This window comes from Bombus vosnesenskii, unplaced genomic scaffold, assembly GCF_011952255.1.
Source record: "Bombus vosnesenskii isolate JDL3184/JDL3185 unplaced genomic scaffold, Bvos_JDL3184-5_v1.1 scf7180000013605, whole genome shotgun sequence".
Taxonomy (NCBI): Eukaryota; Metazoa; Arthropoda; class Insecta; order Hymenoptera; family Apidae; genus Bombus; species Bombus vosnesenskii.
The window spans coordinates 471997-487993 of record NW_022883144.1 but is presented as its reverse complement, the minus strand read 5'-3'; the positions used below and the strand labels follow the sequence as shown (position 1 = coordinate 487993).

Below are 15997 nucleotides of genomic sequence, written 5' to 3'. Positions count from 1 at the left end.
TGGTTTTTCCATTCGGTGAAAAGCCGGAAATTGAAACAACACGCGTTCCAACGAATTGCTGTTGCACGCGATGTTCGTGATTCGCCAATATGTTTGTCACTGGAACGTTGCGCCGAGCGGAACGATCCGTTGTTACGTTAACAGAAGAAAGTCGCGCGTCCGGTTAGCATGGAAAAGGATGAAAGTATCGTTTTCCGCTTAACATTTTCGCAGCAAACAAGCTTGTTAGTTTGGTTTATGAATAATATCTGCTTATATGCATAGATATATGGTAGGGTGGAGTCAAAGTTATCTCTTCTCTAAGAAATCAAAACGGCCAAATGACTATTTTTTGAACCAATATTTAACTATTAAGAGCACTTGGAACAGAGATTGTAAATAAAACGACAGCACGTATATATATTGAGAAATGATGTAATTTATTTTATAAAATGATATGGAACTTTATATAAAAATCGGAGAATGTTGAAATAGCGGACTATTGAAATGTCGAAATGGCGAATAGCGAATGGACTACGCTGTTGTGATAATACATGTGCGATGGAGACTATGCGGAAAACAGAAGTAATAGAGGATATGAAAGACCAAGATAGTCGCAACTGAAATAACGAGACTGTTAAAATATAGAGAAATTGGAACAATGAAATTTAATATACGTAGTTTATTGAAACTACGAATTACGGAAATATGAAGATTCCGGAAACAATGTAATCGCAAAAATAAAGAAACAATTAAAGGAAATGATTATTAAAAGATATCCAAACTGAGCTGAAAGAAAGATACGAACAAAAATTTTGTTCGAATAATTATATATTATATAAACGTATATAATCATTGTGACTCTGCTCTGCCAGCAATCGCCTAGTCATATACATATAATCATCGTTTTATTTGAAAAAATCGTGGCTCGCATAATTCAGTGCTGCATCAGATATTGTATACGCTATTGTATCGAAGTAGTAACAGGCCTAACTTTTATCCATGTTATTCCATTGTCAGAATCAAAAGGTGGGGTTGAACTCGAAATATACATTAACTATAATCACTACGACGATACGTAGGATAAGTTCTAATGCTGTTCGAACAATAATACTGATATATTTATATGAATATATAGCTCCGATAATAATTTTACGACAATAAAGAGAAAAGAAAAATACGGGGTGGGCCGATCGTAGCGTACTAATGCATCGAATATGAAAGGAACCAATCGTCTCTGGATCAAATTACATTGTTAAAAGTCGAATCCCATCGGATAGAATTGCTGCACTATTTATGAAATACTATGACGGTAAAACCTTTGAATATCGCGCACGCTTTTCTCGGTGCACCCTGTATCGTTTTAAATAACAATTAGCTTTACATGTATGTGTAATCGAGAGTACCGTCTATGCGATATTAAACGAATAAGAGAAAATCGAACGTTTCACTTATCCGTGAAAACGATTATATTACGATTGACAGACAAATATGCTAAAGGTTTTCAATCAGCGAATATTCATAAATATCAGACAGACGAATGATGCATTGTCAGAGTTATATAGCTACTACGATACATTATGCAAGGATATTTGTTATCAGTGATAGATATAACGCTGTTAAGTTCAATATACATAAGTTTTTATAACATTCTTATATAGACTTTGAACACTGCTGCTGAATAACACTAACGCATTTTTGAGTTTCTGCTGTCTGACAGGATGATTTATGAAGAGACATAAAACAGTAAGCTGCACAGTCATTATTATTTAAAATACAGATCTTTCTGATGAAAGAAAAATGTAAGAGGCGGGTAGCCATATCTTAATAACAGCGAATGTATTAAATGATTTCGCAATGAAAGATCTTTTCATCAACATTGATGTAATTGTTAATTTTTGCACTATATTTATAGCTTCTTCAAGTGATTTTTAATACATTCGTAAATGCTTTTCGTCATCAGTATGTTGTAAGTTAGTATAACTGACTGTTTTATTATTCACGTTACTTATATCGTTATATTTTGCAACAATTTTAACAAATACTTAAATGTTTTCTTAACTCTTTACATTAGATCGGTTTGTAGCAATGTTGATGACGTGTAAATCGTTATTTAGTTGTCTTTTCACCGATAAAATACGGAGAAGGGAAACTATATAAATAATATCGTAGATGTTAGTAATTTTCTTCTTTCGAAATAAAACTTTTGATCTCGAAAGCTGCACTGGAAAAGAGTATTGGAATCGCTGATTAATCCAGGAAAATTTACAATTGTTTTATATGTTATCAATAGAGAATTGATTGCAAATTATAATTTTCACGAGAGTGAAATGACAAAAATATGTTAGGAATATATCATGAAACCGCTGGTATCACGTAGTAACATATATCATCATGTTCATTAGAAGCATTTAACATTTACTTTGTCACTCACGACGATAGAGGAATTATAAAAATAAATGATAAATTGCTGTCAAAAATTACATGTCTGTCCTCAAATGTCATAAGAATATTCATGCAAAAATTATTCAATGTCGAGGTATTGCAGATGTAATTTTTAATCTATTGCTTCGATAGATAACTATTTTCTCTGAAAACGGTTTAAAAAAACGTGTGTAAGAGATTGATTATGGGTGTCCGACGAGTTTGCTACGCTATTGTTTCCGGGCGCAATTGTATATGGCGTGAAGTTTAGAAAATGCTTGAAATGTACATTACCTATTCATAAACATGAAAGTATTACCTTGTGGTCTTAACGAAAAGTAAATTAAATTGTAACGTATAGTATTGAAAGAACCATATGAAATTATATGAATATAACAAAAAAATATATAAATTAAATAAATATATATATACATACATATACAAATATACATTACATGTATATACCATGTGTAACGTGTTACATGTTCTGTACACATATAATACGTGTCGTTATATGTACATTTTTTAGGTACATAATTCAGATAGTGTCGAGCTACATCGTTCTATCGATCTTGTTTTGCGAGAAAGAGAAATTTCACTTATTAAATGTCGACAATAAATGGAGGAAGCTCGCAAATATAGTAAAGCATATATTGTAAGGGCAATAAAGTAGGTATGCTTTAAAAATATGTATGTCGATACTGTGCGAGATTTTGACGTGATATCCTCGTGCTTTTGACTTATTCGAGTAAAAGAGAGGCTCTGAAAATATTGCTATATTATTAATATTTATTCATTCACGCTGTACGTTGAGAATATTAGCGTTGAAAGTTTCTAATGTTTTAAGGTATGAAAATGTTTTAGACTTAAAACGGGTGAAAGATAAAATTTGTTAAATTAAAGTCTTCTTTCTTAAATTTTTGTTAAATATAGTTTGTATTAATATAGTCAGAATTATTATATTATTTAGAATGTCAGAATTGTGTATTATAATTGTTACATGTATTAACAAGAAGATTATTGTTTCCAGCGAGCACGAGCGTTTCACAAAGAAATACTTGAGTTTCAATCGTACTAAGCTTCTTGTGGCTTTACGTATGAATGTAGGTTTACTAATAATTCCTTGTTATTATGTTTTATGTCTGTAAAATGTCTAAATTAAATCCTTTCTGTGTGTATGTGATCTGCCGAGAAAATTGTTTTATGTTACGTGAAATAATTTATCGCTCTATAAATTATATAGAATAGAAGCGTATGTATCGCATTATTCAAATGATGGTAAATGAAAGCAATTGTTTGTGTTCTCTAGTCAAAATAATGCTTGGAAAAAATGAGCTTGTTCTACCTATTGTTAGAATATTCTTTGTATTCATTTCGAGTCCACATACATTTCTGTCATAATCATCGATACTGTTAAACTAAACCTTGAAAGTAAAATTATTACGAAGAATATCTTCTCGTTTATAAATGTTGTAAATTAAAATTGGTAAAAAATTCATTATAAATTTAGTTAGTGTTTTGAAGTCTATTTAGAAGTAATTATATTATCAAATTGTTAATTATATAAATTCTGTCCATTATTACGTTAAGAATTTTAAATTATCATTAGACTGCGGATTTTTATGTATTTATGGGAAATTTAAAGATAGTGAATGTACATAATATGCAAAGATATATAAAATCTTCAAGGTACGAAATTCATTATAATATTTAGCGGATAAAACTGACCTCCGCCTAGGTTCCATTTTTTAAAATTATATTCATAAAGATGTGAATTTGCATAAACATCCCCAGTCTAATAATCATTATCGTCTTAAACATGAAAAATAATATTCTTAAATAAAAAGTCGAAAGTAACTTTTTCAACTCGTTTGAGTTAACTGGAAATACTTTTTTGAAAACGAACTAATCCTTTAAGTAACGAAATATTTTATGCAACAAAGTACGATTAACCAGTTTGTTTGTTAAGAAGTATAAAATATTTAGCGAGTCATTATTGAAAAATTTCAGCAATGGTTCAACTATCCATCTGAATGTTAGTTCAAACATTTCTAATTCTCGCGGACCCGTAACCGGTGTGGGTGCGTGTGTGCGTCCCTAGTTTCCCCTGTATATGCGCGTGCGTGTGTACATATATATACTTATATATACGTATATATACATTATACATTATTATTATTATATAAATTTCGATCGATCCTAGTGTATCGAACTGACAATATTAAAATTGATCGGACTTATGGTTTAACCGACAATAACATATTTGTTAAGGGCATTCGAGAAGTAGTGTTACGCGTGAGTCAAAAGAATTTGCTCTTCCGTGCTGTGCATCAAAGTACACGAGATCTTAGTGTTAACGATCTATTCACATGCTCGATCACACGATTCACGTTCCCGTGCTCCAGTGTATCTCCGATTAACGCATTATCAACGAGAGGTATTATGTTCATCATCGATCCAGGTCTCTTAAACAGTGACGATAAGACTGATTTAAGACGTGACATTAAAATCAGTGAATTTCACTGTGAAATTTCGCATACCTGCTTGATCCTTCTTTGTAGATTACATCGTTAAAGCTGAGCGGTTGAAAGAAGTTGGTAGAAGAAGTTTCACGAGCTCGAATTTCTTGAACTATTATTATTTACAATTTTACAATTGTAAGTAGACAGAGTATGCGAGACATTTGAAATGCTTATGGGTTCCATTAAAATTTTGTTATCACGATCTATCGTTTATCGTGAACTTTCCATTGTTACCTATTTGGCAATGTTTGAAATAGAATTATTCAAATAAAGCAATATCTGTAGTAATATGCATTATAGAAGTAGATTGGTACGTTGTAACGATCAATTAACATTTTTTACAAAACTCTTCTCAAAACTTCTGAAACGTTGTCACTATGCGTCGAACAGGATTTTATGCGAACTTCGAATTGATAACGCGACAAATTGTTCGTTGATAATGCGTTAGAACGTCGGCACCTGATATCAGTTTGAATATCTTAAAGTTGGAAGATACGTAGACATCGATTTGTCGCGTGTATTATTATCACGGCTGAAGAGTTGAAGGCCATTATTCGCGATCATGGCATGCCCTGGTATTTATAATCGCGATTTTCCCTGTGAAACGTTCTCTCTTCTGTGTCCATTGACGTTAAATCTCTCAGAGGTAATCACTAATTCGCACTCTCTTATAGCGGTTTCATAATTAACACAGATGACATGAAACGATAATCATAATAACCCCGTGGTGGGCAATTTAAAGAAAATCTATTTTGACTGTTCAAATAAACGAAATAGCGGGCCTGTTCTATTATAATACACGTAGCTGCAAGTTAGGACGAGAACAAAAAGCAAACAAAAATGAGTCATTGTTACACACGCCGGTAAGTCTGGTTTGTTAATAATTATTACAACAATAATTATGTAAAATATGTATGTATACTGTAATTTTGAGTGTATTATGTAATTAAAAAAAAGATAAGAAATACTGATTATTGACAATAAATTGTAAGCCGATGTTTTCAAATACTCATAATTTTCTTTCAGACGGCTAAAAGTGACAAAGCCAAGATTTTGACATTTGCGTAGTATTTTCTAAAGAAATCATTAATTATCAGAAGTGTCTAGTTTTATTTTATGAAAATCAAATACATATGATTATTATTTTGTCACATACGAATATACATGTAGTCTTATTTTACAATTATATTTATTTGATAAAATTCCTAGTCCAAAAGCTAGTGATATAAATACACACGCCTTTGAGCACAAGAAACAACCTCATTTGAAGTGAAAGTTCAGTGTTAGACAAACATGATTCACCTGATATGCTTAACTGCTACTTACCGAATCGGAAATAAACCGGTATCTTCCGGCTGGATTTTGTTGGTGCCATAAGGTAAGTCAATTAGTTTTAATAAACAAGCTTAGTACGACTGCTCCAACTCAACTACCATCGATAAACCATTCACAAAATGGTAAATTAATGTTGTTTACTTACGTCATCGTGCACATGAATTGTGTTGGTGTCATAAAGTACGGAACGATTAACTTTATCCAAAAGACTGGATGTGACTCCCCTAACTCTGCTACCATTCCCTGACCACTTCTGGTCATTCACAAAACAGTTAATTATTAATTTAATTAATTGCATTACTATAATTGAATTATAATTAAATTATTAAGTTATAATTAATTAATAGGAACACAAGACTGTACCAGGGCTCAAAGATTTTGAGACGGAATTTCTTGAGAATCAGTGGGAATTTTTGGCCCAAAATTGAGGATTTATACTAAGCGAGTATACTGCGCAAGGGGATGGCACGCGAAATCTGTTCGCGAATAATGGCTTAATTGCACGCGAATGAACGAACTCACTGCAATTGGCCGTGGTATGTATATGCTTTACCGGAAATACGAGGCTCGCCACGAACATCCGCCGAAGATGCAACACCCTGGGCGGTACTAAATTTATCGAAGCATCAATATTCTACCTCACAACGTGCACATTTCGCGATGCATCGTGCATACGTGCACTGGCGTGTGTAAAATCGCAGAGAGAAGCTATTGAACGCGTGAAGCAGCTGGCGACTTTCTAAAGTCCCCCCCGGGGATCCTCTGTATCCCTACGGTGACTTTGCATGTTGCAATCGGCCGAGAGAAGCGGCGGGAAGCACTTTTACTGATTTTTCACCACCGCGTGTCTGAATGTTATATCACAAACCACGCGAGCGCGGGAGATGGCGGTCAGTGTCTTGAGATATCTCATGTTCGTCCTCTTTGCTGCGTTACAGTATCGTAAGTAGTTTGTCGATGCTCGATTATCGACTGCCGGTCCCTTTTTCACGCTCAAAATCCAAATCAAGAATCGAAGCAAACGCGGTTTCGCGCAAACCACGAGAAAATATAACAGTTGATTTAACTTGATCTTGGAACTTTGGAAGTTGCGAGTTGGAAATCGTCGCGTTGGTGTTCGAATGGTGTTGGAGGGACGACTTGTGACTCGTCCGTCGTCTGAGAGAAACTATATCCTGCTTTGATATTTAGTGCGTGATTTCTAAAGTGTACTCGAGTAAAATTTGGTGGCATTAAGGAAATGGGGTCTGATGTTGGCAGTGTTTTGGCATGGTAATGGGCTTGTAGAAGTAGATTCCGAATAGGACAGAGTAATTTTATGAAATAATTGGAAATTAAGAAAATATGTATGTTGCCAGTCACAGGTACTAGGATATCTATTTGTTACGTCTCTTGAAGAATTGTAGCAAATTCAGTGTTTTTTCATTTTCATTTAGTGTTTTACATTTTATGACATAGGTGTACGATGTGATTTATAATAAAATAATTAGAGAAGCTATGAACCGCATGCAATTCGTATTATATATTAGTATAAGGCAGTGCATATTGATGAATAATTAATTGATTTAATATTACGATTGTTAGACGACTTCTGACAGAAACAATTTTTGACGAAAATATTTGTTGCCCAGAAAAATATCTTATTACATGTTTCATTGTAAAAGGTTCAAAGAAATGTGACGTTTAAACGTAATGTGAATAATTAACAACATAGTTACTTATTAATATAGTACATTATAAATTTCCACGTTAAAATGTTAAGTAAAAAGTGAAACTGTTTGTATGATGAAATTTGTGAATAATTAACAAACCAAAGATAAATGGCTAAAAAATGAAGAATCAAGTAATTCATACCAAATCTCCTCGTAAATTAAATCATCTTCCAAACAGAAATATTAAACATAGTGCCTACAAATTGATTGCTTTTATTTATAATACTACATCTAAAAGATTTTATCAAGATTTTATCAAAAGATTTTGTCAAGAATCGTCAATAATCACTAAAGCTATCGTTATAAAAAATTTTGCAATACTCGATTATTTAGATGCTAACGAATAGATCAGAAATCAAAGGTCGTTTTTTACAACCTTAGAGAGAATCATGTCAATGCTATTTTACTCGTTATCGTTAATTGAATGCTTATCTACATTCTCGTACTATTGCCGCAAGAATACATTTAACGAAAGAAGAGCAACAAAAAGTTAATAAAAGCGATACAGCGAAACAATCGACCTTTACCTGTTTCTTTGGTTTCTTAGAACGGTCGAATGATTTTTTATACAAAAGCTATATTTATAAATGATTGATCTTGGACAATCGGCAGTTAACCAGCCGTAGAAAAATGATTTATGTGAAATCGGGATCGAGGAAATTAAATAGGTATAATCGGTATGCAGATCGGTAATATACGTCGATTTCGTTCTTAGATTATGTGAGCGCGGAGACAAAAACGTTCAAGGATCTGTTTAACAGTACATCCTGTGCGAAACCACCCTTTGAATGCCCACATCCACAGATCGAATTTTATTTGTACACAAGGTAAGGTTGTTTTAAATTAATTTAATTAAATTATGTAAACGAAAATAACGATAAATTATTTTACTCTAACTTATATATATATAATATTAGTAAATTATATAAATTGAGTTATATATACACATTACACATACATTATATATACACATCAATTATGTACATTATTTGAATTTCCTTTTGTGTAGTATATTTTATTGTTCATCATATTTTATATATTTTTCGATTTAATAATGAGAAGTTCTGCGAACATTCAGTTTCTTGTGAATTTGTCAAGCTTACTAAATAATTATAAGGAAAACATAAAAAGATATACCTTATAAAAAGTACTTCAAGATGATTATGTGAAAAACTGTAAAGGAAGAATAGTTGTCTTAAATGAAATAAATAGAAATGTGTTAAATAAATTATTTCCTATTTGTAGCGTTATTATAAGTTTTATTATAATAAACGACTTAAATATGTTTTTATTTAGCAAGTGTTTTCTTACATAAACTAATATCATACTTTACTTTAAAATCCCTACAATTAGCGATATAAGAAATGTTACTCCTTTTAATTCGTTAAAATAAATCATTCGTCAAACTGTCGTAATTCCTTAACATTAACTAAATGATAATAACGATGATGGATAACACGAGTGAAACCATTCAATTTCAGCTATTTAACGATTGAAACCATAATCTAAAACCATACTCTAAAACTATACTCTAAAACTGTAATATCTAAAATCGTACAGAATTTATTTCTCGAAAGTCAATGTGCCAAACGATCTGTTAAAATTATTTGTTAAAAATAACGCTTCTCTGTAACATCCTATATAACTATCGTCATACCATATTATTTGTCTTGGCTATACGAATAATAAGCCGAGCACTTCAGGAAACTCTAGATGAAGAAATTGTAACTTTCTATCATCACCGGTTTTATTTTGTATCGCGTTTTCCGCTACCGTCTCGGAATTCGATCTCGTTTCAACGAGATGATGAAAAAATTACGCTTTGCGACACTAGCCGTTCTAACTTTCGGTGAAATTTCCCATTTACTTTTGCGTCAGCTGAACGCTTCGCGGTTCCTCAACTTACTTTCGTTCGACGTTCGAGAATGTTCACCTCGAACCTGAATGTTGGCCGTAAGGAAGAACGTGGACATACGACTCTCGATTTCAAGATCACGATCAGTCCGTCTCGCGCTGAAAGTGTGGCCTCGTTTCAAAGTTCACCTTTCTCCGGTAACTAACAGTGTCTTGGCACGTTCTAAGTGCTTTTACTCATTCACATTTTCCTTTTTTGTCGCGTCGATTAGATCGTTCTTTTCTGTACCACGCTATCTTGTTTAAAAGCGAAAATCGAATACTTATGTCGATTCGTTACGGCGTATATTTTAAAAATTAAGATTATTCACTTTCCTTCGTATTGGTTTCTAAGCGAGGTATCAGATTTGCTTCGTTTCTAGAAACGATATTTATTACGAATTTGAGAGATTATAGTATCAGATTGTACATTTTTCTACATTTATGAGAAATTTGAAGATGCAAACATAGACGGAATGAACATAAAATGCTAATAAATAGAAAATATCTAAAGTATACTACTCGTTGTAATACTTAGGCATTTTCTTCGTTGTGTTTAGAAGAATATGAGTGCATAAATGTCCGTAATGTATTATAATTATCATGAAGGGGTAACTAACGCGTTCATAAAGACGTGTCTAGTAATATACGAATATTATTAAAGTCAAAGGAATAGGATTTGATAAAAGAAATATCGTAACGCGAGTGAAACTCCATTCGAGATTATAAGGTCGTTGACATTCGCTTCGTAGATTCATATACAATGTAACATACGACTATCTAATATTTATTTAATACTTGATATTTGATGAAACTTAACAAGTAGTTATTTAAAAAAAGTATCTATATTTAGTATATGTATAATTACTAAGAATATTGCAATAATAAATATATTATAATTATGTTAAAGTCTAAGATATTATACTGTATTATATTTAGCGTTGATATATCACTTTACTTTAGAAACTGACTTTTCTCTTGTTTTATTCATTGCGCACGCATTTCTTTACTTTCTTAGGAAGATCGTTGAATAGGTGAATGTAACTTTCTTGGGACTGCCATTTTTCAGAGAAACACAAAAGAAGCCTCTACGCATTAACGTGCGAAGATTCGAGTCACTTCAGTACTCCAAATTCAATAAGTCACATCCCACGAAAATCATTATCCACGGTTTTGGTGGAGGGAGGAATTTAATACCCAGCCCGGATCTTCGAAGAGGTAACGTTTGAAGAATATTATAACTTAGTTCAGTTTATTATTTCGTGTCATTCTTAACACAGTTCAATTTTACTAAATCTGTCTTTTAGAGAAATTTAAGAATCGTGCGACTATGTTTTAATAGTAACGCAATTACATTTTTACTGTTTACAAATTTTATACAATTTCCTTACATTTTAGAATAATAACGTAATAAACGATTTATTGAATATGTATCTCATACGAAAGTGACCAATTTCGGTGATGAGAGTTTCTGCGAGAGAGTGTGAAAGTTTTTATCGCATTTCTCGTCTATTCGAAAAGTTGTAAAATTTTACTTGCTACGAGAAAAATAGCGACTCACGTCATATGTCAGTAACTTTCATACTCTGATCGATCCACTATTTAAAACATCGTAAATGTTGCAATTGGTTTTGTCTAACTCTTCTGTGATGATAAAAAAAGAAATTTGATGGAAAATTACCTTTGTTATGAAGCATTGTTCGATTCATTCGATATTGTAAAAGTAATAATTTATGTTTGATAATAACACAATCATAAACGAGAACAAAAAGTACGGAAAATTTTGCTTTTCAGTGATCTTTATAATCGAATCCAGAAAAATTATAAGCTATATCGCTTCGAATAGACGTATATGTATATCTATATAACATAAAAAAATAACATTTATACGATAATGGAAAATAAAAATTTTTCAGTAACTGTATATCGTTTCAAAGAAATAAAAACCAATCGCCTGTTAGCTCGCAGTTTTTGGTCGATGAAGATTAAAAGATTCGAACAAGTAGCGTGGGCTACGCAGTGCGCGATGGTCTCGATGTATGAAACTTTCGATTTCAGCGTATTTCACGCGAGGCGATTACAATATTATAATCGTCGATTACGGTTCGTTGGTGCGCGAGCCTTGTCTGTCGCAAATACAATGGGGTCCAGATTTCTGTTCACGATGTATTGCTCAATTGGTAAGGTACTTGAGGGATCATCCTCGTGGAACGAGGGTGGAGAATATACACGTGCTCGGATACAGCGTGGGTGCGCATATAGCTGGTCTGATTGCGAATTATTTGCCCGATGACAAGCTTGGAAGGATTACAGGTAATGTGTGTAATTTTATTATTTAATCGCATCTCTTGCGATTTCGCTCTCATTAACGATCAGATTAACGAAATTCTGTTAGAACCTTAATACAATAACGTATGCTAAGGTAAACTCTAATAATAAGGCAAATTTGGTCCTATACATATCGTAGATTTTTATTTGCCATAGCACCAGTTTGTTCTAGTATAAATTATATATTGAAAGATATATATTTTTTGAGATGATTCAATCCAGGCATAGAGTTTGGTGTTGAACCTACCACTCGATTTAAATAGGAAAAATTGAATGTAACGTGAAAGATATAAGTGAATTTATTTAATCTTTTCATACTGTATCCATATCTAAATTAATTAGCTTTTCCATTGGGTTTTGCTAAGTCAGGACTAAAATTATGTAAAAAGGTAATCAAGATAAATTTAATTTAATTTTTAACAAATGAATCTTAAACGATATAAATACACGGATACAATATGTAACTTCTAATTTAATTTAATTTATATGTACTCACACGAATCTTCTTCATTGTCTAGATATTTAAAATCACAGCTTATGAATATCCTGCTGTCTTTTTTCACATCCTCTTGTTTTTTAAACACCCTCTACATCCATGGATATCCCACAAACTAATCTTATTCTGGATTAATCGACATTTTTTCTCTCTCTTTAAGTAGCTAAATTATTTACGACGACCTTCCAAAAACAGTAAGGTAGGTTGGCCTACCATGAAAATGAAAAATCGCTCTCTAACGCGAATGAATTTCCACGTTGGTTCTTTTTTCTCGATTAGGACTCGATCCAACGATATTTTTCTACATGAATGGGAACCGGTCGATGGATTTAGACGAAACGGACGCGCATTTCGTCGATGTGATCCACACTGGTGCCGGGATTTTGGGTCAATGGGGACCGACCGGGCACGCAGATTTCTATGTGAACGGAGGTTCCAGCCAGCCCGGATGCGCGACAACTTCCTTGCTCCGTAAGTAATATGACCCATTTTCACTTATCTCAACGAGCAAGAGAGATTCAGACCTTTTGAGAATTGCGTGTATTGTGTTAGCTGTTGGCTGTTATTTGTTAAATAGCAAAGTGATCGGTTGCGTGTTGTTTATGAAGCATTCAAAGAGGCATTAAAGAAAGTAAATTGAGGAGAAACGATCGTGTTGGCGTTAAACCAGAAACGAATGACAGCTTCGCCCAGTTTCAATTCTCTCGAAAGTATATAATTTGACTTTTTATAAAACGAGCTGTTATTACGAACTTTCTTAATGGAAGGAATTTTGTTGAACGTTGTGACAGCTGTGGAAGATATTAGAAATTAAAAGAATATTAAGATTTTGTTTCTTTAGTCTAAGTTTAGTCAGGAATTAAATTGAGTTGTCCAAGTTGCTCCATTTATCCGTATTAGATATTTTTGTGTAAAAGGAACAATAATTCTCTCCCCAACGTTCGCTGATGGTTAGAGGAAAGCGTGTTAGTTAAATAGAAATTGTGGAAATTGAAGTTTTGATAAACAGTGAATTTCGAAGTATTCTTTTTAAAGGCACGAACCTTTAGAATATAGAAATACGTATAGTTAAAAGGATCTATATCTTGTACATTTTATAATTTAAAGCTTTATTTATTAAGAAGTTCGATGAAACCGTAAGTATGGTAATTCATTTCTCTTATCGTCAATTTATAATCTTTTCTTTGTCTCGAAATTTTAATTTTAAATTGAGTTTCATTAAATGCTATGGATTGGAATACGGAATGGAGAAGGAGATTATTATCCTTTGAACTCGTGAAAATACGTAATTATGACTCCCCATAGAGTGATCTTATCATTAGAGAAAACGTTCTACGGGACGGATGGTCGACTGTGAATGAAATCAGTGAAATGTTTCGTCCGCAGAGACGTTGTCGTGCGACCACACAAAAGTGACGCCTTATTACATAGAATCAATCACGACGAAAGTAGGATTCTGGGCAGCGCCGTGTGGAAATCTCTTTTCCTACCTGATCGGCTGGTGCAATCCGAAACTCGAAGAGCACATACTCATGGGAGAAGACGCCCCACATACGTAAGTATTTTTAATTCTTCCAACTTACTAAATGAAGAAACTAAAACAAAAATGATTAATTTTCAAAGAGTTATAGAAGTTGTACCTATAACTGCGCTTTTGCAAAATTGCCAATAGCTCATTAATAATACGATAATAATAGTAATTCGTAACATGTAAAATTGGAAAAACTGTTTGCACAACAGAAGATTACAGCCCGCAATTTATACAAAGTTATTGAATAAATGGCCATAGGCTTTTAAAATATTTTTGAACCATGTACGATAAATATAAATATCCAAGAAAGAATAGAATAATTCCAAGAAAGATTAAAGAAAGAGTAAAAAACTGAAAAAAAGAACGTTAATTTGAAATGTTACAGAGCACGAGGCATCTACTATCTGTCAACAAACGCACACAAACCATACGCCCGAGGCCTTCCCGTAAAAAGCCAACGAACGACAAATCGGAAACGATCGTCCTCCCGCCAGTACTAAGCTTACTGAAGCAGTTAATCAACATAATTATAGAATAATTATAGTATACGCGGTTATTAGTTGTATGTACTGTATGCTGTGTTATGTTTGCCTCTGTTGTTTCTTTGTATATTTTTTAATTAGTTTTTACGCAATAAACTATTTTGCTACGTAACCTACCATCAACCGCCGCATACCATTGCTAGTTTGCCGATTAATGTATTTATTCCACTGGATTCTATTGTTATGGTGTTCCAAGAATTATCGCTTTTTCCGATTCTGTCAATTTTATGGAATCGTCCGGCGTTTAGTGATCGTACGATCCTCGGTTTTCGTTATTATAATATATGTAAATCTATTCTTTACCGTCACGGCTCATCGTTTTTCTATCTGTGATGAATATGAATGTAAATTATAATTAGAAACAAACAAATTATTATATTAGCGAAATAGACGAATTGAGAACCAAGCTATCCTTTCGAATGATTTTGGAGTCTAATCAGGATAAAATAAATCTTAAACGTAAAACGGAAGGAAAAAATAGTCTTGAGATGAGTTATTGAAAACAAAAATTGTTATATCTTCCTAACACATAGGCGTACGATTTTGTAAGTATCGTGGTTCCTACGCGAAACCTATGAAAATACGTGTAGTATATCGAAATGATGTTCGGGAAAAAGAGAACGATCGATCATTACGAATTTTATGTTAACAACAATATTTATTACATAATAATTACGATATATATATATTTATATATATATAATAATAATAATAACGTCTATGGATTTACAGTACACTGTCGCGCTAAACCTTAGTTATGTATAATATGCAATGGAATGATTACAAGTTGTTAATACATCCACGTTTCAAGCTTTCGAGGCATTCAGGGCTTCGTTTGTTTTTTTCAGATTGGCTCGAATGCGGTGTAAAGGGAACCGTGTCCCTTCGTCTGCTTCACATTTCGCTCTTCCTCGCTCTCTTTCTCTCCCGCTCTCTCTCTCTCTCTCTCTCTCACTCTCGTTTTCTCGGCGGGACCGATGCTCGGGTTTGATCGAGAGTAAAAGATCGATCACGATCTATTGTCGATATTTAATTCGTTCTCACGGGCATCGTCCCAAAACGTAGGACTTTAAATTTCGTGTATATATATATTTTTTTTTTATATATAGATCTTTATCCGTATAGATCATAGAGTTAAGAATAAATTTTCTACACCTCTTACAGTGGACAACGTAGGATCTACGATAAAAAATGGACAGTTTCGGTTGTTCGATGGGTATATGACAAAACAGAAA

The 15997-nt window shown here is 32.9% G+C and overlaps 1 protein-coding gene across 1 annotated transcript; it reads left to right on the top strand.

The window, feature by feature from the left end:
- The first annotated feature begins 6801 nt into the window (after positions 1–6801).
- Positions 6802–15046, top strand: LOC117238763 (lipase member H). Its single transcript, XM_033503935.1, has 7 exons — positions 6802–7202; positions 8688–8799; positions 10935–11083; positions 11924–12178; positions 12969–13160; positions 14076–14244; positions 14606–15046. Exons 1-7 carry the CDS (start codon positions 7145–7147, stop codon positions 14718–14720), a joined length of 1050 nt encoding a protein of 349 aa, XP_033359826.1. The 5' UTR covers positions 6802–7144; the 3' UTR covers positions 14721–15046.
- The last annotated feature ends 951 nt before the right edge of the window (positions 15047–15997 follow it).